General features: G+C 37.5%; 1 protein-coding gene across 1 annotated transcript in view; it reads left to right on the forward strand.

Annotated features, from left to right (window-relative positions):
* Positions 1–26,097, forward strand: part of COL19A1 (collagen type XIX alpha 1 chain) — a gene marked incomplete in the record, with an annotated part of 3,251,042 nt that overhangs the window by 721,590 nt on the left and 2,503,355 nt on the right. The window contains 1 exon segment of the mRNA XM_044063894.1: positions 23,432–23,555. Coding sequence (XP_043919829.1) covers positions 23,432–23,555 — 124 coding nt within the window.

Below are 26,097 nucleotides of genomic sequence, written 5' to 3' on the forward strand. Positions count from 1 at the left end.
TGCCTATTGTCATTAATTGGGACATCCTGTTGGTTTACAAGGAAGTTAGGGGATTATGCGTCATATGACAGTTTATATTTCATGGAAGTCAACTCTGGATGTTCAAGTGCTTTTATTTTGTTGATTTGGTCATTTGTTTCTTGAGTTGCTGGCTCGGCTGTGGTGCCTTGCTGTGTTCGCATGTAGGAGTTGTGCCATGGCTCAAGTCTGAATTTGTATGTAGAAGTTTATATAAAAATAAAGACAGATTGACTTTTTAAATACATATATATATATATATATATATATATATATATATATATATATATATATATATATATATATATATATATATATATATATATATATATAGCAATATAGAACCCAGCATGTACACTACATTTTCCCCCAAATGGTAAACAACATCAGTAAAGCAGATAAAATCAGAAGGGAATTGATTAAAGTTATAGCAAAAAAAGTAAATCCCAGGAAGTTATAGCTCTAACAACTTGAATAAGCAGGTGTGAGTAATAACAGAGACAATAGAAGAAGATTAAGTAATAATCTAAGTTAACAAAAGAGTATGTTATCAGCAGTAACTCATATATTTTTTTGGGGGGGCATACTTCAATTTTATGTAGATAGTCACCAATTTAAAAACATTTTATGTAAAGTGAGACCTGCTGATCCATGATGGGGGACATTCCTTTATATAGCTATATTATAAGATGTAAGGGAAAAGCATTTTGTCATTAATTAGAATGATTATATCATGGTGTGGATTGTGTGTTCAAATATCTTTCAGTGTGAAGCTTTCCTTATAAGTAAGACACACAGGTTGTAAAATGTTAGTGAGTAGGGGAGATGCAAGCAACAAAACTGTAATGTTCGTTTGTCCAAACATAGTACAGGGTTATATTCACAGGCTTCAAATACAATTAACATCATTCATATCTATTCAAACATGCTATTAGAGAGCGCTTTTATTCTGATGGTCTGGCTTTTGATGGTACTCAGTGTTTTTGCGAGCTATGGAGCACTGAGAGTAATGGCTGTTCATCGTGCATGCGCGGTGTGGTGGTAAAGGCCATGGGGAAATGTTAATAGCATTATCTGAAGTTTGATGTGATATTTTGTGATTCGGTGCTGAATTGCTCTAAGATATGGAGATTTTGCAGAATATTCAGATTTTGCCTCAGATTCTGGGTCCAATTTTGTAATATTATGGTTTTCTGGCCAATTTGGGCAAATCATGGGAGACTGATGTGGGAGGGTGGTGGCAGACACTTGAGTTTCATGTTTTGTACCTTTCAGTAGATTCGTGCTAGGGCAGGACCTTTTTCTGGGTGAGGACCAATAGTTAAGTGTGAGTAAGTAGGCCCACTGTTACTTATGGGGGGAGGGGGGACAAAAAAAATTGTGCTTATGACACTCAAGGCCATTCCAACAGTAGGAACATGGTACTGGGGAATATTATTGTATGATCATCAGAACCTTTAGCTTGGCTGTAAGTGGTGGGCTATGGAGAAATAGTCAGGTGAAAGTTCCCATGTGCATGGGGTGGATAGGTGTCATCATACCTCCTGCTGGCACAGATATTCAGAGAATCACCAGACTTGCCTCATATTTTGGTCAGTTTCTCATAGCTTGTGATTCATGGCTCATCGTGGTTAAATCATTGAGGGATGATGTAAATACACTTTGAGCTTTATATCTCTTGAGGCAATAAATTTGAACAAAGTCAAACATAATTGAGGGGGGGGGGGTCAAAGGCCTAAACAATTTAACCATATAATTTCGGTGCACATCTGATAGGGTCAAAGGCATAAAAAAAATAAATAAATTGTGACATATTTTACACTTTGTTCTTATACAAATATAAAGGGTTGGACTCACATTTTGTGTTGCTATGCAATTTCTGTCATGGGAATGAAGTTTGAGGCTCAGGGTGAGTGGGACGGGGTTGTAGGCAGATGTTGTGGGGCTTTAAAGAGGGGGTGCATGACATAAGGGACATGGGCTGTTGGGGCAGGGGTTATTGTGTCTGTGGTTGACGTGAGGTTTGTATTCTTTCTGAACATGCGAACAGGGGTGTGGTGGGGCCAGTATATCCTTTGGAATGTCTGCTATCACATGAGAGAGCAGAGCAAGCAAATTATGCAGTCATAGAATGATTCCAGAATAGGAGGGAGGCAAGTTATGCTGTGGTTTAATAACACTGTTGAACATGTTGCATTTTTCCAGGGTTCCCATTGCTTGCAAGCTGGAGTTATTCCACCTTAACTTTGAGGAAATTACTGTTCATAGGTTCATAGGTTGGTACTAGGATATCGGCTCTAGGGCCTATACAAGCATAGCCATAAAAATTCCCTGGCTATTTCTTCCCACAGTATCTACTTCCCTGGACCCCTGTCTATCAGGGCGACTGACGTGAACCCCGGGGTGAATTTCCTATGTGAATTTCCTGTGCTACTTAACCATAGTTGCATGCCATGGCTTAATTTGTGTGCCAAACTGATATCCTTTAGAGGATTTTTGATCCAACATCAGCTTTATGAAATAGGACAGCACTTTCTCACAGATAGAGGGGTATTTGTTCACTTTACATTAGTTAGAATAATTGCAGTGAGGTATATTCTGAAATTTGGGGGAGGCTTGGTAAGGTGATGGGATGTTAGGTAAGCCTCTTCTTTTCAGGAATGCCACCACAGGGTCCATGATTTACTGTACTGCCAGGGTACGGTATGGTTTAAATTTTCATTTAACTGACTATTTTTCTCATTACTAAGATGAGGTAAAATGGTAAAATGGTAAAATGTCTAACAAATGGGTTAAAGTGGTATACTCGCTAATGTATTGTAATTTTGTCTCTGGGCAGATGGTGGTGTGGTGATGGGCATTCCAGTTGCTGTGGTGTTACTCAGCAAGGTCCCAGATGGTGGAAGCAAGTTGGTACCAGATGTCTAAATCTCTACAGTTATGAGCAAGGTATTCATACCTGAGAGAATACTGAGGGGGCAACAGCTACTGGCTTGAAGGAAGTGGATTCTAACATAATTGATTCTGATGGGGTGGAAGTTCTGGTTGGTGGAGTGGCATACAATGAGGCTACAGGTAATTTGTATTTATTTATTGCTGTTTAATGCATGTCAGTACTGGTGGGGATTTGGGGTAGGTTGGGTGGATTCACAACGATTATGGGGTCATAAGCAGTTATTCGGATTAGGGCTTTAGGGACGTTAATAGGTTAGGTAAATAAAACTTATTTTCCCATGCAGTATTTACTATTCATGTACAAGAGGGACTGATAATGGATAGTGAGTTTGGTAGGATTACTAGGCAAATTGAATACTGTGGTGGTGGTGCTACGGTAGTGTTGTCACCTCACAGTAAGACATTGTCCTGTTCGATTCTCAGCTAGAGCGTCTTCTGTGTGGAGACATGCGTGAATGGGCGTACCTTCGTTGAAGGTTGTGCGTCAGGGCCGGCAACTCGGCACGTAAAAATCTACTGCCAATCATTGGCGGACAGGAGTTCCGCTGTGGCGACCCCTGACCGGGAAAATCCAAAAGACACAACAACTAGGCAATTGATCCACTGGGAAGGGAACTCTCACTTTGGTTATTAGTATATCTATTGGGTGGATAAAGAGGCAGCAGTTAGGCATGATGGCATACAACTGGCTTTGTTTGTGGTGGTGTTTGGTAATTTAGGGCTCCTGTGGTAAACTGGGTTGTATGGTTTTTGCCTGGATGGGGTTTAGTGTTTTGGGGTACATTTGGCAGGTAATTATTGGGGAATCAACATGATTAGGCTTTTGGCAGATGGATGGGAAGTTGTGGTGAATTTTATTGGTTGACAAAGGGTGTGTGAGGACCAATTGTGAGGGAGATAGGCTGGTGGCTGGTTAGATAGAAGGAAGGGTAATTGTCATGTTGTATATTGAGGTTACATGTTAAGTGGGCATAGGAGGTGTAGTTGGAGTGCTTGGAGTTTAGGGTTTCATTGCCTTTTGTTTAATAGGAAAATGGTATGGCTTGTTGTGGTGAATTACTAGAATGCCATGATGAGTGATTAAATGTCTCATTGTTTATAAAGAATAGCTAGTGTGGTGGCAGAATTGCTAGACAATGGAATTTTAAAGCTATCTTTTTTGGTTATATTAAGTAGTGAAATGGGGCTGGGATGTGGCATGGTTTATCATTACCCTGTGTGGTTACAGATGACAGTGGGTTTAATTTTCATTGCCCAGTTGTATGGTAATGATCGGGGACTCATTAGGATTGTTATTGTACTGGTTTTAAAGAGAGCTCATTTGGCTATTGCATGCATTGGGTGGTAAATGGGGTCACAGTGTGGCATGATAGTATGCAATTGACTCTGAGTGGTTTTTGTAATGGCTTTGGTATCATTGCGGGGCTTCCATTGGTCATGAGGTAAGGATTATTTAGCTCATGCACAGCGGTTATGCTAGGTTATGAGATTATGATTTGCTATCTCAGCATAGGAGAAGGATCAATTTATATTCCCAGCTGTTTAGGTAATTGGTTATTTTGTTAGTTATGTGATAGGGTTGTAGGAGGTGATGACTCTGTTCTAGCTTGGTTAGTGGGGACGGGGTACACTGCATGATGTTTGGCCAGATGCCTTAATGGTGGTTAGGTTGCTGAAGTGTGTTGAGGAGAGGGGGAACAGCCTGGTCAGGCTGGTGGGCAGAGGAGAGGGGTAGGCTTGCCCTCTTCTGTTCCTTCTCTGGTGGTGGATGTTCAATTCAATAAGTTGGGAAAGGCAAGTGAGTGGTTGCGCTGCTTGATAAGGAAAGGCAAGTTAGCGGTTGCACTGCTGATAAGTAAATAAGCAAGTGGAGGAAGCTGCTTATTTGGTTGGAGGTAATGCAATAAATGGTAACGGAAGTGAGTGGTACGTGGCTTCATAAGTAAGTGAGTGGAGGTATGGATGCTGCTTACTGATCAGGATGAGTGGGGTTACGCTGTTCTGTCCTATGTTAATGTTACATGGATGTTATTTTCACCTGTATCATGTTTTGGTTGAAATTAATAAATATTTGTTAACAATAATGTTTATGGAAATTTCAATAAAGGTCATCAAATGTCATTCAGTGTGATGTATTTCTTGAAGGGGACCAGGACAACTAGTGCAGTATGGCTAATTTTCATCAGTGCATCATTAACGACCTATGTGTCATTGTACATTCTTGATCCAGCATGCTTAAACATAGTACACAAAGTATACATATCTGGCATAGTGCTTGCAAATGTCTTTTTATACACAGTTATGAACAATGACATGAAAGAGGTACTTTTTACACTTTCTACTCTTGCTTTTTTCTTAGGTACCAAACTGTCTGAATTTATTGATTTAGTTTTACGTCCATAGAGAAATATAGCTTTAGCTATGTTTGCAACATTAATAACATTAATACTAAAATACGATGAGTAGCTAATGCTGATGTGAAGAGGGATAAAGTGGACCAGCTTTAATTCCGCCCTGGCTCCCTGGGTTCAACAAGCAACTCGGACACTTGATGACATTGAGGGGGTCCACCCTCGTGAGGAGGGAGGAGTGTATCCAGCTGAGCACATTGACATCAATCTTCAAAGCAATGCATGGCTGGTAGCCTTCAAAGTGAGTCTGCAGAAGACATGTTACAAGAGGAAGGCACTGTACACCACCTCACTGATGCAGTGTTCTTTTCTCTGCAGCAAAGACAGGGTTTTAGGCTATGTGAATGTTGTCATTGCTGGAATGTTGGCAAGAGCTCAAAGTGCCCACATGGCTACATGAATAACTGCTCTCATTGGACAGCTCTTGTATTGGTTCCAGGAGGAGGTTTTGAAAAAGAGGAATGAATATACACTGTCTAAATGAGGTGACGATTGATGGTTTATAGGTGTCATATCACAAATCACCAAGAAAAACATTGACGAGTAGTGCAAATAATTTGTTTGGAAATAGATTCAACAACAGTTGGGACAAGATTTTGGAAACGATAATGTTTTATGAAGAGATTTAAGATGTTTGCCTCTAAAATGCATATATAAAATCTTGTAGATTGTCTGTGCTGGTGATTCATAATTTTCCTTATCAGACTGTGTACAGTGCTTGAAGGGAATAGAATCCGAAGCTTTGTTAGGGTTAGATAAAGACAGCAGTTGCCCTGTACGCCATGTGTTAGGGAGTGCAATCTGAAGTGACGATAAATCAGTAGCACACTACCGGCATTCAGAAGTGTGTGCTGATATCGTATTTGTAGTCACTGATGATGTACTTTAGTACCACCTGTGTAATATATGCCAGAGCTCTTTTCTCTGTCTTCAAATATGGGGATTTTTTTTTTTTTACTAGGCTTACTTGAGGAGAATGAATATGAGGAATTAAACTTTATTATTATTATTATTATTAATAATAATAATGTCTTTATTTATTTATTTGTTGGTGAACAAGTTAGAATTGAGCAGAGCCTAAATGAGGAATGGTACCAGTCAGTGTGAGCAAGGTATGGATCTGTGTATAAAATGAATGTGATGGAATACATTTTTGGACAAAGCACTGTTTTGTAGTATTGTCTTCTTAAGCTTTTATACTATATGTTTCCTTCATTGGGAGCTTTGTGAGGTACCTATGCATCTCAAGTGTACACACACACACATGTGCACACACACACACACACACACACACACACACACACACACACACACACACACACACACATTGGTATACTTACAAGTAGCACTACACTTCTAGAATGATGAGTACCTCTGTATTTTAATAACTACAATAGTGCTGAAGTTTTATGTTATGGAAAACATTGCAGTCTTTCAAGTTAATTTTTGGAAAGAGTGCCCAAAAATGACAATCAAAGAATGATATTTAAATGTCATTTTGACATGAATATAAACACCAGAGTGCTTTTGCCATTTCTTCTTTCTGAGGTAATATTGTACTATATGAACGGCATCCTCTTCACAAAATGCCAGACTGGAACTGGACGAGTTTATTGGCATTTACTTGCTGGTGCAGAACTATGCAATTACATGCAGATACATGGAAAGCTGCTGAAAGAATGTGGTCCGCGGCATGTTTTCTAAGCTGCAGTACAAATTAGCTATATGTAAATGCTGTAGAAATTCAGCGATTTTATATCAGATATGTGTGCTATCTATTGACATCTATGATATACACCACACAAAATGCAGCATTCATCACGCATTGTGTTTCAGTTCTAAATATGCTCCCCCTATCCTTCTCAGAAATAATAAAATCTTTATACATGTGCAGTAAATGTAGAGATAAGGTATGTCTGACAAATCAAAGGACTAAGATAAACACGGACTGTTCAAATCTCCTTTCTTGTACATTAATGTTGTTATTGATATGATTACATGCTAGCTACCGCTAAAACTAAAAGTACCTGTGTTTTATAAATTTATTTTACATTTGTATAAAGCTATGTTGTGCCATCCTGTTATATTTCTCTGCATCTTCAGTTATTCCTTCTGAACATAAAAAATGTCCTCCCCAAACTATATAAATGATATAAAAGATGTTTCTTCTTCTGAAATGTATGGGTTTTTTCAATAATAAAATATGTTCCAGAAATTACCATATTTTATGACAAATACCTAATGGGTAGTGTTCCCTAACAAAAAAGTCTTAAGAAAGCTCTGAACTACTTACTAAAAGGCTTCATTTGAAATATGTTCTCCCCAATTTTTAGTTTGACCCTTAGTCTTTTAATTTCCTCATGCTCATAGGATTTAACTAAAATACATTTTGATTTAGTGTTTCATTCCTGGTTAAATGTTTTCTCTTTCCATCTAGTCAGGCTAAATCTTTTCAACAAAGCTGGAATAATTTCCTGAAATTTACTTCTTAAATATTAAAGGTTAAGAAGTTATGATCAAGTATCAGAACAGGAGAGCGTGACGCATGCAGAAGTGCATTAATATTCCAGAAGGATGTGAATAATGGAAGTTAATTACATATTGAATGAGTCTGTCATGACTTATTGAATAGATTTATTTTCAGAAGAAATAAAAACTGAAAAAAAAGTATCTAAAATGTGAGCCTTTCTAAGCATCAGTGCATTATAGATTGGTTGCTATGTTCTGATTTATACATACTTTAGGACGAGTGATAATGTGAAGTATAATCTAAGGATAACCCTTAATGTTAGACAGATTTGTTTAGCTACCTATAAATGGCATCCTAGACTGATTCCTGAAATATGTGGATGTTGAGAACTATTTTAACATTTTAGGAAATCACAAGTATTGGATTGCTAGTAATTGTTCTCATTATTCAATGGCACTGCTTATTCTGATCAACAAACATAATATATTGTTTTCGACAAGAAGCTGGATAGAAGGAATTCCTGATATCTAATCAATAGAAGCTTAACAACTATTACTAAATGTTTTTTTTATGTGATCTACTTTCAATAGGTGTACACTGATATGTTTAAAGTATTTTAGTCATATATAACATGTTACTATGTGTTACTAAATGTTACAACATATTTGCATGAAAAAACATGACCCTGGCATTGTAATTATAACAGTTTATAGTTAGTTGGTTCATGTGTGTGTGTATGTGTGTGTGTGTGTGTGTGTGTGTGTGTGTGTGTGTGTGTGTGTGTGTGTGTGTGTGAGTGTGTTGTTTGAGGGGAGTAACAATCTTGGTTACACTTAATCCTCATAAATGATTTGCTGTACTGAAAAAAATAAAGTTGCTCAACTTGTTGATCCTATGAACTTTGACACGGTAGTTTTCTATCTTCTGCTTATAAAGGCATATACTGCTAATGGTACCTCATTCTAATCTTCAGACATATTTTTATCAGTACTTGTGGTATCTCAGTCCTAACTATTTTAGTATGGCTTAGGATACAGGACATATCTGTTGTAGTATACAGCCAAACTGAATCAAAGCACTTTGTCAAAGGAGCAAAATCTAAAAGAGTCAAAAATTCCAATATCCAGAGCTGCACACTCCTGCAGAAATAGGGAATCACTTCAATGTGTGTGGCTTACCCCAGTATGCGGTTGCTGTGATTGGGTTGTACTACTATGGGAAAGAAGTCTTCTAGTCTGGCAAATTTAAATTAAACTGGTGACAGACAGGATTTGGAAATTACAGAGCTGGTTCTGCTGACGTCCTATAATAAAAGAGGACAAAAGAGCTTAACCAACTATAAGGAATAAAGATTTGAAATACTTTTTAGAGATTTGGTTTATCAGTCACCCACCTTTGACACAACATGAACCAGTTCTTTGGTTATCCATAATAATATCTCAGCATAACTCACATCCTAGGCATGTATTAATGCTATAATAATTGTCAAATTATTTTCAATACTTGCTGAAAAACTAATAAGAAGAATAAGAATAAGACTATGGCTGGGCATCCAAAATCTATGAAAATGATGCAGAGCAATTGCTGCATATGCATGAAAATATCAGCTGCCCACTGTAGTCTTTTCTGGGTATTAAAAACATCATTCAATACCTTTTACCTGCATTATCTCCACTATAATACTGCAGCATAACACAGACGATCTTGATCGGGTCTCCAAAAGTAACGTGTATAGGATGTGTTTGAGACACGGATGCAAAGAAAGTCACCCTGAGTGTGAAGCTGAATCTTAGCATTCACATTGAGAACACATAATGATATGCTGTGGTAACAGATTCTTTGTAGTACATGGAGGATTATGTGCTCCATGTACTACTAGTTTCATGAAAGTTAAATTTGAAAAAAAAATATGATGTGTTATGCTGGTGAAGCAGTTGGGAATTTCTTGACATATTTACATATTTCCTGTCTATGGGAAGCAGTTTTAATCAAACTAATGATTGCAATATAGCAGGCAGTAGGCTAAAACAGAAACTGAAACAAAGCCATTTCATGTTCTGCTGTTGCTCTTCGGTGCTGTAAGCTTTCAGTGCCACATGCAATCTTAGTGCATAAGGGGTGCTTAACAATTGTTAAACAAACTTATAAGGATTGTTCAGGTCTCGTCTAATGCTAGAGAAGTTCTGAATTAGGATGGTATTTAACTGTTGTTGAAACATAGTCATGGAGCTCCATGTACTACTTACGGGATTATGATCTGGTTGACAGTCATAACTTGCTTATTGTGTATAATAGACATGGATGCAGGAAATACATCTTGAGTGTGAATCTTGAGAGGTGAATCATGGTATCTATGTTGAGAACACATAATTGTAAGTTACGACTGGTGATCCAATCATGATTCCTTGTACTGCATGGTTATATGTCTGCTTCATGTACTACTAGCTACAAAACATTAAAAAAAGGAAATGCTGTGCCAGTTTTGAAAGCTGGTAATGCACGTGGGAACTGTTGTAAGGCTTTACATATTCCCTGTGTAAGAGAATCAACTGGTAACCAAATACATTTTAGTGGGTGTAATGTACACAGCAGTCAGAAATGAAGCTGAAATTAACCCATTCCATGTCCTGCTACCATTTAGTGTCAGATATCAGTTGAATAATTCCCTGCTTCACTGCTACTGTAGCATCTAACATGACGTCAACAGCATAATTGTTAAAGCACCTTTCTAAGTGTTGTTAAGGTCAGACCTCAGGCTATAGTAGTACTGAACCAGTATGTCATTTAACTGATGTTTGAGTATAATAACCAAGCTCCATTCACTATAAGATTAATATTCACTTTGGCAAAATGTGATCAGCCCAGTCTGTTTAGATTCCAAAATGTAGAACACCAACAAACTGAAACAAAAACAAAAAATGCCACCGGCCAACAAATCCATGAACCTTTAAAAACTTTTATTGACAAACATAAAACTGAGCTCTTTCATCTAAATACACTTCTTCAGAGGGGCAAACTAGAGAACTCAATCACAATATATACAATACATACAATTGATGACCCAATCAGAAATGAGAATCAATTAACCTGAAACAACTAAAAAGATGCAGTTAAAACGAAACTAATTGTAAAATGCTGTTTGGCAATACTGTTTAAAAAGTACTGTTTAGAAAATACTATTTAAAAATACTGAAACTGACTACCAATTACAAAGGTACATATTAACCTATGCAAACCAAACCTAACACGCAACACAGTTTACAAGAAAATAAATACAGTATGTACTTATGAATATAAATGAAAGATTATATGACATAAATGAAAATAAATGAATATGAGAAAAACTCATTATGTGCAAATGAATTCGATAAATTCAAAAAATTCAAAACGCTTCAATAAATAACACTATTAACACTAATAAGATGCTAAAATAGCACACTAAAAGACACTGGCAAACACAGTAAAATAGGAATAAATCAAATAATAGTGGATTTCATTTTTAATAAACTTGAAATAAACATACCCTCATTAATGGCAGGAGCACAGACTCCTTACATTCTAAAAAGGTTCCAGGATCCCGACAAAAAGGGGTCACAAGGACCTGATCAATAACAAAAAAAGTAAATTTATTAAATTCTGAACACAGTGCAGAATGCCCAAATAAGTCATTAATAGTTTTCATCTTTTTAATATCGATAATATGTCCTCTTAGCCTGGCTTTTAGTCTTCTGTTAGTTTTATCAATGTAAAATGCATTGCAGGAATTGCACAAGGCCAAATAAACTACAAATGTGTTGCAATTAACTTTATACCTGTTCCAATTAGTTTCTTTTTAACTGCATATTTCTAGTTGCTTCAGGTTAATTGAGTTAATTAAGATTGGAAACAGAACACCACGCCTCGCACGTACAGCATGCATGGCCCAACCAATACTAGGAAACATAAAAGGCCAGCATAAATAGTCCAACGCTTTATTGGAAAATCAGAAATTGGACATAAAAATGCCTTCAATGAAGGTTGGATTTATTGTTGGGGCATTTTTATGTCCAATTTCTGATTTTCCAATAAAGCGTTGGACTATTTATGCTGGCCTTTTGTGTTTCCTTAATTAAGATTGGGTCATCAATTGTATATATTGTATATACTGTGATGGACTTCTCCAGTTTGTCATTCTGAAGAAGTTATTTTAGATGAAGGTGTTCATTTTTATGTTTGTCAATAAAGTTTTTTAAAGGTACATTGGTTTGTTGGCCAGTGGCATTTTTTTGTTTTTATTTTGCCAGATTATTTATTTACTTCAATCATCAGTCCAGGAAGTGCAGTCAGCTATGAGATCATTTGACCTTGAAGCCAGAGAGTCTCAGTTTGGATGAAAGAGTCTCATATATAATGGGGAAACCAGTGGATTATATACTTATTCTTTTTTATTTATTTATTTATCTACCCATGCATGTATTTATCTCAGTTTAACTGACTTTTTCTGCCAGAGGTTACCCCATTTTCTGTGGAGGTATGGGGGGAAAGAAACAGCATGCATGCAATTTTAGATATTTCATTGTTCATCAGAATGTTATCCCAGGCATTTATACATTTAGCAAAGATGAACAGTTATACATATGTAGACCACATTAGATTTTTAGATCATAAACATTCAACTATATACATATATAGCTGATTAATGCAAGCATATGCTAAATGAGTCACACTCATGGCTATTGACTAGCCTACTTTGTTACCTCACATTTGTAGCCAGTCCACCTCTTTGTAGAATTATACTTTTCCAAAGTTCATCCCAAAATATTAATAAAATGACATACCCAGCTATCAAGATAACATACTTTATAGCAAGACTGAAACAAAACAACACCAGAGCCAGATGTTTGAGTAGGTAAAGTGACAACAGTTAATGTTGCTGTTGACTTTAAAATTACAATATTTAATTTCCTGACAGTTATTTTTCTTAGGAAGTCTCTGCTAGTTCAGTTTCCTCATATGCTCTGGCAGTGATTTCTGTTGTTTCCAAATATTTTCTTTTCTTTACTGTTTATGCACCCATATAGTTAGTATGTATAACTGTGGGCCGTGTGGGACATGTCGGGTCACACTTATTTTAAAATGTTGCATTGTCCAGAATATCCAGTGACTGTCAAGTTAAATGTTGGTGACTTGTAAGTGAAGACGGTAATGAAAATTATATTATTGCATAAGTGGAAGAGTCTGCGTTTATGTCACAGAAGGTACAGTTATCATTCTTGCTTGTATAAAGTCAGAGTATTATGTATCTACCTGACCCATATAGATGCCTGATGACCCAAAAAATACAGATGTGTAATACGGAAATCCATACAGTGCAAAAAAGGAAGCATTTCCCAAGCCCTAATTATCAGTTCAAAAAGATACCCACAAAATCTGTCAGGTACTATGCACAATAGTTTCAATCGTATTACTGAAAAAAAATATTAATAATCTCCACAGTAAATATCCTTAAATCATGAGGCACAAAATGTAATTCAGGATCTCAGTGATTCTAACAGTCAGAACCAAATATTGATAAACATCTCAGCACTGCCTCCCTAAATGTGAGTAGTATTAAAAAGAAACGGACCAGTCTAGAATCCTGAATCTTTCACAGTGCTCTCCAATTGCTAAATGTTATTAAAACCTATGTGAGAGATGTGTCTGTGAATATGCTCTAATTATAATGGCTAATTCTGTGACATCAAGTCGGGAAAACACAAGGTGGAGTAATACTAATTATGTTCCACAAAAAACATTCTCACCACCCCCAGTCTAAAATAATACAAAAAGTTTCCTTTAATTGGCTATTATTATAAATTATCCCAGGTAGACATACCAAATATTTATTGTCGTACTTTATATCTCACCACCCTCCTAAGTAAATGTTCTTACTATTTTATTGGTCAATATTACTAATTTAGTCAAAGCATATTAAGTCATTACAATAGCAATATATAGAAGTAGTTACTAGGACTACATGAAAACCCTTGCTCAGAAAAAAAAATCTCTATATATGATAATAATCTATCAAAGAAAATAAAATCTTTTAAATTTTAATTGGCTCAAATCACCACTGTACTGTGTTTTTACATTTTGCCATTAAATACACATGCACAAACACACACACACACACACACACACACACACACACACACACACACACACACACACACACACATATACATATACTCACACACACAGCATGTCTAATGTACAGTAGATCAATCTCAGAATTCTTCACTAAGTGTGACATGAAAGAAGTGAACTATTAACCAGTATTAATTGAAATCAGTCCAATGTAATCACTGTCAGTGTTGTACAATCTTGTTTCTCAATTTAAAACAGATTAAAAACTTAGTAAAAGCTATGTACCTCAGAAACCTCTAGAAAATTCACTCAGGAGACCACAAATCCTTCTGAAAAAGATTAAAATGTCTCAGCAATGATAACATTTTCTTACCTTATCAAAATTAAATAACATTGACACACACTTACTCTTTTTCATAAAGGACTCAGTCACATCCCTCAATTGTAATTTTCACTGAAAAATAAACATTACTATTCCAACACCGACTGCTCCTCTTCAAAAATACTATGCTCCCATCCACTTTAAAGCTATCAACCATTGGTGGTAAAGGAATATAACTATGACTCACTCCTGCCATGAATTATACCCTAAATTATTGAAAGATAGCATGTGAACCCCAATCCTATTTCTCTGGTCTTGCACATGCTACTGGCACGTTAACCTAGAGCTTTAAGCAGGCATATAGAACTTCATTGCTCAATATACTCACTCCACATCAAGCAACCAGCTAATAGCCATTATATGACAAGTAGCCCACATACAGCAAAATAATTAGCAACCAAAATAGCAACTATGTAAACTTTAATGACACTCCTGTAATAAACAACATGATGTGTTATGATCTAATGCCACTAAGAAAATGTATACATTTATAATCAAATATTTACAAATATGGAATAAGGAACTCTAGTTAATGTTATTGTTCTATAATTAAAATAATCCTTTGAGAATGTTAACCACATTTCTCTAGTCTATAAATTATGTAATGCAGGATTTTCCAGAAATCTGTAATAGTTCTCTGATTGTCTTTATTATAAGCTATAGCATATAACATCTTATTTGTCCAAGTCCCCTTAAAATAAACATATCACACCAAATGACATTTGATGACCTTTATTAAAATTCCATAAACATAACTTAATTACCCAACTAATATATTCATTTAGATCATGGCATAAGCATCCATATAACATTAACTTAGGCAGCGTGACTCCGTTCACCTTGAGCAAGTAGCATCCTTACATCCACTCGCTTACTTTACTTATCAAGCAGCATCCAACCGCTCACTTGCATTTCCCAACTCATTAAAATGAACCTCCAACACCAGAGGAGGAACAGAAGAGGGACAAGCCTGTCCCTCTTCTCCGCTTCCCAAAATATACCATACCCATCTCAATGCTCCAAGCAGAGAGGGAGGAATGGCAGCAAGTTCATGCCAAAATGTGATAGCTTAACAATTACACTCCCACAAAATGTATTAAACCCCTCTCTACACTTACCTCACTTCCTCCCAATCATCCTACTTTCCTATTTAACTCTCTCCTGCCCACCATCTAGCTTCTTCCCTTTTCCTCCTACCCACCCATTAATATTTCTATCTAAAACCCCATCTGAAGATGTCCCTGGACAAATTGGTCTGTTATCAAACCTCATTTGGCCAGGTCCCCTTCAAATAAACACACCTCACCAAATGACATGTGATGACCTTTATTAAAATTCCATAAACATAACTTCATTAACCAACTAATATTTTCATTTAGATTATGGCATAAACATCCATATACCATTAACTTAGGCAGCATGTCTCCACTCACCCTGACCAAGTAAGCACCATCCTTACCTCCACTCGGTTACTTTACTTATCAAGCAGCATCCCACCACTCACTTGACCCAATATCCATATATCAGTTAGGATAGCATGCCCCCACTCACCTTGAACAGGTAAGCAGCATCCTTACCTCCACTCGGTTACTTTACTTAGCAAGCAGCATCCAACTGCTCATTCAAATTTCCCAACTCATTGAAATAACCATCCAACCAAATAAGCAGCATCCTCACCTCTGCTTGCTTACTTATATTTGTCAAGTAGCATCCAGCTGCTTACTTGCATTCCCCAGCTCATTGAAATGAACCTCCAACACCAGAGGGGGAACAGAAAAGGGACAAGCCTGCCCCTCTTCTCCATCCACCAGCCTGACCAGGCTGTTCCCTCTCCTTCATTCCAAAATTTCCAACAAAAACTTCCAAAACAAACCTAACCATACCTAAGGTCAAACCAAAGTCATTTGGTGTACGCCCTACCCTCTGAACTGACTGTATCCTTGTCATCAACCTCCCAGAGGCCTAACATAAAATTTGCCAAAGCAACCAGTTGTCTAAACAGCTTATTTAACTGATGACCCCCTCCTGCAATGCCAAATTAACCACAGTAAACTACACACACTTACTTTGAAATGGCATTTTTAAATCACCAATCCTCTGTTATCCTTCCAGCTGTAACTCTAGAATTATGCCCACATCGTAACCTTGCAAGTGTTCCACAAAGACAATAAGGGGCCACATTGCCCCTTGTAACCATGCAAGCTCAATTTCGTGCTGCCCAACCTAACTGCAGCCCCCTTTAGCCCAATAGATATAAGAATGGCCAAAAGATTTTTTTTAATTCTCCCTCACCAAATCCACTGGCTCACCAATGCATCCAGAATGAATGAAAATCCTCTTTCCCAAAACCAACACAGCAAAAGCTGAACACATCATATATACAAAATAATTACAGTTCAAATGAATCCATTAAGGTCTTGGCCAATATAACATTACCCCCAAATGATATTTCAGTCTTGATAGCTTGGCCAGTAATGCAACCAGATCATTCCCCTGTACTTTAATGCCAGCTAATCAGGTGTACTACGTGTACTACCTGCATCTACTCTCCAAGTCGCATGCTCTCTAGCTTCCAGATATATAATTTTATGAAAATTGGCTCAAAATATATAGCCAAAATGTGTACATTCTGGGAAACTGTACAATAGAAGTATTCTCTTTTACCCAAGTCCCCCATGAACTAGTTCCTGAAAACTCACCCTTGATGCCTAGCAATGAAGTGGTCTGGCAGCATATCCTACCTAAAAGGTAACACTAGCATAATACTATTCTCCTGATTAATTAGCTGACTACTTTGAAACCCCTCAAAACCTGCCTGACCTTAAACATCCCCAAATTTACCACTTCTTAATGCCAATCCTGGCTAGAACCCTAACCACAACACTCAACTAACCTTAGCCCCCCCCCCCCCCCGGCTTGCTTTTTCCTAATGACCATTCTCACTGATACCCTAGCAAAAAAGTGAATAACATCCTTAACCTGCTGCTTCTCCTGGACATCTCCTTTGCACCGTTTCTTCCCTGATGTTCCTATGCAGCTAGAAAGGAATTAAAAGATGACCTACTTCTGCAAAAATCCAAAAGCATGCCTTGCCTAAGCCTTCTAGCTCTCACATAGACAAAATGCCCCATTCCTAAACTATCCTGACACACCTGAATACCTACAATGCCTCCTGAAACCCTACCTACAAATTAACCCAAAGCACAAGTGACATGGTCCTCGTGTTACTCTCTCTAAAACCTTAACCTGGTATGTGACATTACCAGTACCTACTTGAGAGACAGACTTGTGAACCTGACGATACCACACCTTTGGGCCCAACTCCAACATCCTGCCAAACAAGACACGCCATTGGCCCCCTACAAACACAATAACTACTAGATGGGTAACTAATTGTAATCAAATGATTCCACCCATACAAACACAGTAACAACTGGATGGGTAACTAATTGTACCCCAATGGTTCCACCCATCCACTCACAAGGGTTGAACATGGCTCATTGGTAAGACCCCTAGAACTGTTAGCCTAATACTTTGTGTGCTTCTATGATTGTTGTGACTCAACTCCACCTGTGTGAACCCCACACTCCCCATAAATGATCCCCAACAGTGTTTACCCTACCTCCAACTTACCTTTACCTTCTTGCTCCCACTTTTACAGTTAACAACATTCAAAATGTTTCCCTACATTTAGACCATGTCCCTATTTCTTGTAGAAAATGGTTGAGAGACATGGCCATGCTCTGACAACTGGTTATGTTGCACCACTGTTGAACCCAAAGATGCCCCACCCCATCCCCATATTTTCCTCTTTTAGTTGGCTGGTACATGTCCCTATAGTCTTGGGGGTTTAAAGTGTAAGATATGTTTTCTGACCCTTTCATGTCCACTACTAGAATTTATGCATCCTTTATCAGGCTACGCCTGAACTTTCCCTGTTGCTCACATCTCCCAACTAATTGTTGAGCAGTGAAACTTAGCTGTCCCTGGAGCTTGGGTAAGAAAAACCCAAAAGCTGAATAAAGTGGTGCACTACACCAAAACTGAGCCATGACATGCAACTACAGTTAAGTAGTACCTTTAACAGTAATTTACATCAGAGTTATAGTGGAAATTGCTCACGTCTTGGAAGAAATAGGAACCCTGGAAAACACAACACGTTCTACATCAACATTACTAAACCCCGCCATAACTCACCTCCCTGCTATCCTGGAATTGTTCCATGACTACATAATTAGTTTGTCCTGCTATCCATCATGTGTATGCTGCATCCGAAAATGTGCCAGGCGATGGCACTGTAAGGCAAAATATCAGTGCAAGACATTTTGAGGAGTAATTCTCAAACTTCAGAACTGCTTCATTCAAGAATTCTGAACACTTCAATCTTCAGCTCATCTCAGCAACCTGTCACAAACGATAACTCTCACTGTGAACAGACTAAAACATATGGCCCACTGTGAACAGAGAGGCAGTAGTATCACACCTCTCCACACCCCAGAGCAAGAAATCTGGCCAAAGCAAAGCAATGGCGAAAAAAAAAAACAGGGGGGGCACAAATTAATAACTCTCATCTAACCAGGCAAGTCAGAAACACAACAGATTTTGTAGTAGCAAGAAAGTTCTGAAGCTAACAACTTCTGAAACTTACATTTTTATTTTTAATATGAAAATATTAAATATATAAATACATATACAGTGTTGCAGCCCCAGTGCATTTACCACCCCCCAAAACCCATCAGACTGACTGGAAAATAAGCACACTTGCCAAGTATCGAACCCAGCACCCAAAGCCCATCAGTCTGACTGGAAAATAAGCACACTTGCCAAGTATCAATCCCAGCACCTTGTCAACTACAGTATAGTGCATTAGCCCACTTGGCCACTCAGCTGTGATAACCACACAGATCCCTGCAGCTATCCTCTGATGTCCACCTGTGGCAGACATTGTGAACCCCCCAGTACATAAGAAAATCAAATCAAAGAACAAATACTCCTATATTTGCACCAAATTATACTGTACTACAAACATGATACAAAATGATGATCTTCACTCCTTATTTATTTATTCATTTATTTTGTTTTACATATGCTGACCAGGTTTGTCTGACTGAGCTAAGTAGCCCTTTTTCATCAAAGGCCCAGGGAGAAAAGCTCCACATGTTCTACAGATTATATTTACAAAAATAAGTAAACAATCAACAACTGGTTTACAGAAAATATTCAAAGTAACATATACATAAAAAACAAGGATTTACTGCAGTAAAGTTGTATTTATTTATTTATTTAACTAATCATTATGTAAATGGATTAGGCAAACCATACATACAGCAACTAGCTTATATGCAAATCATTGTGTGTGTAGCACAAATTAGCCATTAAAACATAACGATACCCCAGTTAATAAAATATGTTGGTGCCCGGTCATATTTAAATATATACCAGTCATTAAACATTAGAAATGAATACATCTCTCTCTACCCGCACTTGAAGCAACCCTCAAAGGAGCTGAATTCATACTACTGAAGCTGCAATCTAATTCCAGTGTAAGGATATATTGATTTACTGAGTGGGAAGTGTGTAATTGGAATGGCTACTAGGCAATGGTAGAATAATGGATTGTCAGTCTTGTAGGCTATAGTCAGCCATAATGGATTTCCTTTGAAGTAATTCCAATAGTTAGTGGCTTGGGTATGCTCTGTGAGTAGCACATCATAATAATCCCATAGCTCTATTCTCCCACATTCAAATCTTTCCCTGAAGCTAACATGACTACAACTTCCTAACTCATTGGTACCTTTTCCTGAGCATATACACAGAATTCTGCATTAGCATATACACAGGCAAGCATTAATATAGAGAAGGGGGCAGTTTAGTTTTTTTTTTTTTTAACGTCCCTCATCTTTGACTTACTCTAAAGCAGTAAAATCACTCTAGAGCTCATAATGAGGGAACAATATAAGCACACTAGCAAACAGAATATGCTAAATCTGTCAACTTTAATGAATCATGTAACAAAATGTTGTCCTCGGACACTAATAATCTGGTTACAGCCTAAAGTTGCTCAGGTGCATGTCCCTTAGTGATCCCACGCATATGTGGACTACACTGTTACCTCAGGCAAGCCCCTATACTATCAGCCTAAAGCCTGCGAAAAGAAATTTGCATTTCTCTCAACCTCCCTAACTGCCATAAACTACTGCCAACACTATCACCACCAATGCAACTGCAAGTCCTATGACGAACGGACTAAAATTGACATGACATCTGCCTGCTATGTGAAAATCCCCAACCCGAACTAGGGACAGCTTTTTTTTAGATTGCTTTCACCAAACCAGGATTTGCAGCAAATCATTTGCTAGAATAACAGGGTGACATTAGCAAGAATTTACTGAAAGGTACAGAGTCTGACACATAAATGCCTGACATTCTATAGCAAAGAGGTATTCCTCAGATGCATACTTTCCCTCCAAGCCCCAGAACAAAGCCACCAATAAGGTACGAGTACGGGGTAAAGCAGACTGGTAATTCATTGACCCTGCTCCCCTCGCACTGTTCCTCCCATCCAACAGTAGAACTATGCCTGGCAACATTATGCCTGGCAAACTGGGAGGACAAAGGTGCTAAAAACAGACTGATCATAAATATCTGGCCATAAGATGAGCAAGTAGAAGAAGCAGCATCTGAACCTTTCTACAGCCGTAGTCCACTGGCAATCACTAGTGGGCATCTCACAGTCCCAGAAACCTACTTCTGCTAACTAAAAGTAAAAGAGAGACTGAAAAGTAACACCTGATTGCCCCACACACAAGACACTGTACATTGCCCCCTGCAACACTGAACCAAAGCGAAAGCCACCAGAATCCATCAAGAAGCCCTCCTAGTGCCCACAATTAAAACAAATAAAGTGGACAACCACCACCAACCCAATATAATTCATCAAGCACCCAACCAATGAAAAAAAAGTTATCAAAATATACTCACCCAATACCTCCATGCCTCCTTATTACCCAAGGCCTACTTGTCTTCCAAAATACATTCAGGTCGTATCGACTTCTTCTCAATCATCCTACTTTCCTATTTAACTCTCTCCTCTCCACCATCTAGTTTCTTCTCTTATCCTCCTACCCACCCATTCATATTTCTGTCTAAAACCCCATCTGAAGATGTCCCTGGACAAATCGGTCTGTTACCAAACCACATTTAACAAATTTTTTTAAAGAATTTCCACAGGTTTCTTTTTTCTTCTTTACTTTTATCAGTATCTCTGAATGAACTAAATAAGATCTACCAAACTTCAACAACATTCTGTGGGGATACAGCATCATAATCACAAAATAACACAAACCTGCTGCACTCCTTGACAAAAGTGTTTTCAAAGCATGACAATCTATGAGAAGCTCGGTAACCAATTACAGATTATCAACTTGCTCCTCCAACATAACAGTAATGCTGTTAGAAACAATATAAAGACTACTGTCTGCATAAGCAGTCTTAGTTAAATAATCAATTGGACTTTGTCTTCCTAAATCATTATCTACTTATCAGTATGGCCTAGATCTAGATCGAGATCATTCTTTTCACATCCCCATAGAAAACCAGACCAGCATGTTATTAGATCAACTCATATTTGTCTATAAAATGTTATTCCACCTGACCACCAAATACAAGAAAGCATAGCAGTTAACATTCTAATCCATGGATTAGAATATGCACCACTCATAGTTGTTTCAAACTCACCATATTATGCAGCCTTATCATAAACAGCTGAGAACAATCCCCAATACCAAACAGAGAACAGTTACAGCAAGTAACTGTTTGTCTTTTTGTTAAACTCACTAACTTATAGGCTACAGTGTAATGGCTATTGCCCACCTCTGAAAGTACAAATTGATTATAATAAATACAATATATCCTTTATAAAGTCTTGAAATACTTTTCTAAATTGGTCAGTCTTCAACTTAGAAGAAAACAACTCCTTAATCACTGGGAGGTTGGGAGGGTGGCCAAATGGTTAAGGTGTTTGCCTTACAAACACAAGTTGTAAGGTTTGATTCTCACAAGGGATAATTGACTAAGTTTAAAATGGCTCGCAAGGGCAGTTAGCTTAGTACTAATCTATGAACCTATGAATCTATGTATGTTAGATAGCACCCTCTTTATGAATTGCTTGTTTTGTGGATGTACTATGAGTTTCAGTCTGTCATTAAATTTATTTTATCCCTGTTCGAGTCATGTATCACTCGCTACCTTGTACAATAGCATAGACGGTGGGTGCCGTCTAACATACAGTGATTAAGGAGTTGTTTTGTTCATTGTTTGGATAACTTAGAAGAAAATTCAACTTAGAAGAAAAAGCCTGTTGAAATACCTTGTTCTTGAATTCAGAAAGTGTATGCAAAGTATACACAGAGTGTAAACTTTCTGGTAACCTTTATGAATCCCCCCTCGGCAATTTTCCTTATCACGTCATCCACAACTATCTTTTGACGTCTAGTTGGCCATTACTATTTACCATCTATTACTGCTGCATTTCTCAGTCAAATTAATTTCATTTAATATTTTAAATAATTACACATATTGTTTTGCTGCTTCCTGCATAATATAATCTGTATGGATGTGCCAGTGAATTATACAATTATTTTGCTGCCTTAGGCATATTGCAATGTATTAGTTTATTTATTTATTTATTTATTTATTTTACATTTGTTGACACAACATAATAATGACAGACAGACATATTGTTAATAAAGACATACAATAAAAATAGAAATATAAATCAATTTTATTAATAAAATCAACATACATTAAGGAACTCAAACAGCTTAATCAATTAAGCTTTCTGTCTGACTGTACTCTTTGTTTGGTTTTATATATTAGAAACTACTAAGTGAAGCATTTCTCCCCATGCCTACACAAAAAGAGGTTTGAATGTCCAAACTTTTTCTAGTTTTTAATTCCAAAGCTGTACCAGAATTCCATAGTCATATGATGACGTCAGTCTTTACTGGATTTGCATACTAACATTTCTTAAACAATCACTGACATATAAAATCTAACTTCAAAAATTAATATAAACTCTTTTTTTTCTAGGATAGTCTTTTTTAATGGATTTCCAGAAGAATATTCGTTAGTGTTTACATTCCGCCTCAGGCGAAACAGTAAAAAAGAACGTTGGTATATCTGGCAAATTTTTGACCAGCAAGGCAGTCCACAGGTGAGGTATATTTTCTAGTTTGTTAATTGTTGATACGGTTGACTAGAACAGTACAGAGGGAGATGTGTAATACCATTTTTATGTTATATCTAATTGACTTGATTCTAATTTATATAAATGTTAAAGAAAAAATTTTTCTGCCAGTAAATGTGGTACAGGATTTTTTTGCTTTGCTTTCATAAAGCAGTTTTCACATTAATACGGTGTTAACTTTGTTTATAAGAATCAGATTTATTTGATTTTGTTAAGGAGAAAACATTTACTGACAGTGGCCCTTAAGTACCTCAGGGAGTTTTGCTACACAAAGCAACATTGTATTGAAAAACAGCTTATGACTCTACAATACTAACAGAAGATAAAGAATCAACAACAAATGGTCTTTTGCAAGAAAATAAATTCAGTGCAAACAGGCTGTATACACTTCCACAGAACACTAATAAAGGAACGACAGAAAGAAACATAGAGAAAATATATATACTTGTAATAAGCAACATTCTCATGCAAAAAGTAAGAAATTGCAGTGTAATGTACTTGACATTCAGTCCATATGAAATGGCACAGTCTAGTAATACACATCCATATGAGAAGATATATTTAGAATCAATGCATATTAATAAAAATATTTAAAATGTTAATACTTTAGAATAAGAAGAAATGGAAACAAACATTTGCAATGTCTGAACCAAATGTCTGTCTTATTATATAGAGCTATGTGTAAAGTATTTTCTGTTGAGGATTGGCTAGGTCTACACAAAGTATATATTTTTCATTATTTTTTTATAAGCAATGAAAAATAAAATAATACAGAACTCTTATAAATTATAGTAATTTAACTAAAATGCTGAAAAAAGTTTTCCTGTTTGATGCAGAAAGTTGAACTGACATAATTTTTTTTTTATTACATTATTGTACTATTTCTTTTTCATTCCTCTGTGACACACCAAAGTACATTTGCTCAATGAAATGAAACCTGAAAGGTTATGCTCAATAAATGCATCACTGCATGACAAATTTGCTGAGGTATAGTTGCATGAAAGGGTCTGAGGGTGTGTAATGTGTGAGGGGTGCCTTACTTTGTTAAAGGACACCTGTGATATCAGCAAGGCTTAGTGCTACATCCCTTAATCTTGGCCTTGAATACAAGGTGGCACTCAAACCTGGGCCATCCAGTCAGTAGGTGGTAAGGAATTCCCTCTCCCATATAGGAGCAGGGGTGAACTGCTATTTCCACATGCAGCCAATATGTATGGAAAGTCAGCACAGAGAAGCCTTCTTCCCTAACTTATAGCAACATACAACTCACCTTCTTTTCTCAGGAATGCACGTCAAAGCAAAAAATTATTGTAGACAAAGGGCCAACATCATAAGTTCATAGGCGTGTACTAGGCTAATGGCCCTGGAGCCTTTACAAGCCTAGCCCATAGGATTACCCTGACATTGTGCCACCTGAGCTTAGTTCCCAGTGCCTCTGTCATGTAGAGCCACTGGAGTGATCCCCGGGGTGAATTTTCTATTTCCCATCCACTCATCAAGATTACTACTTGAAGAGGGCCAGTAAGGTTCTCTGCTTGACATGCATGGGAAGTCTATTCCATAGCATGGGCAGTCTCTGTGTTATGAATCTGTCCCTCCAGCATGTTCTGTTGATTGTGGTAATGAGGGCGAGGTCTCTGGAGCATGTGGTGCGGAGGGTTTGGGATTTCTTTAGCTGTAGCATCTCTAATAGAGCTGGGTCAAACATGGCTTTGTAAGTCAAACAGAGATCGCCTCTAAGTAGGCAATATGAGACAGAGAATAGTTGGAGTTTTTTGAGCCTGTCCATGTAGGACAAGGGTTTAAGGTCTATGATCCTCTTTGTGAAGTACTTTTGTGACCTCTCCTGTTGTTGCAGGTGTCTAGTAAAGTACATGCCAAATGGGGCATTGTACTCAATGACTGGCCTAATGACGGAAAAGTAGAGGGAGACAATGACCTCTTTCTTCCTGGATGCAAAACCCTTTGTAATGAGATATGCCACATAAAAGGACTTTCTGACCACAGTGGCAATGTGGTGGCCAAAAGAGAGGTTGCTGTCAACCTGTGTTCCCAGATCTCTTATAACACCTTCTGTGTTCAGTGGACTACCATCAATGTGGTAATTCATGGGAACTGGGTTTTTCCCAAAGTGGATGACAACACATTTTTTTGGCATTGAGCTTAAGGCCATGGTTCTGACACTAGTCATTGGCCTCAGTGAGGCCTTACTGTAGGATGTCAACATCACTTGGGGAGTTAATAATAGCTCCCAACTTGCAATCGTCTGTGAACTTTGTCAGTCAGAGTCCTGTCGTGTTGGCCTGGAATTCAGGGAAGTAGATACCAAACAGGAGAATACCCAGGACTGAACCCTGTGGGACTCCACTCATGACTGGTCGGCAGTCTGACTTGGAGTTAGCTACTTTAACATTGTGGGTTCTGTCCGTGAGCCAGTTTGCAACCCACCTAGTGATATAGGGGTTGATGCCTAGCTTAGTGAGTATTTCTATGATACCTGAGTGGGAAA

Source organism: Protopterus annectens, chromosome 2.part2 (genome assembly GCF_019279795.1).
Source record: "Protopterus annectens isolate FY-2018-M chromosome 2.part2, PAN1.0, whole genome shotgun sequence".
NCBI classification, from domain to species: domain Eukaryota; kingdom Metazoa; phylum Chordata; order Ceratodontiformes; family Protopteridae; genus Protopterus; species Protopterus annectens.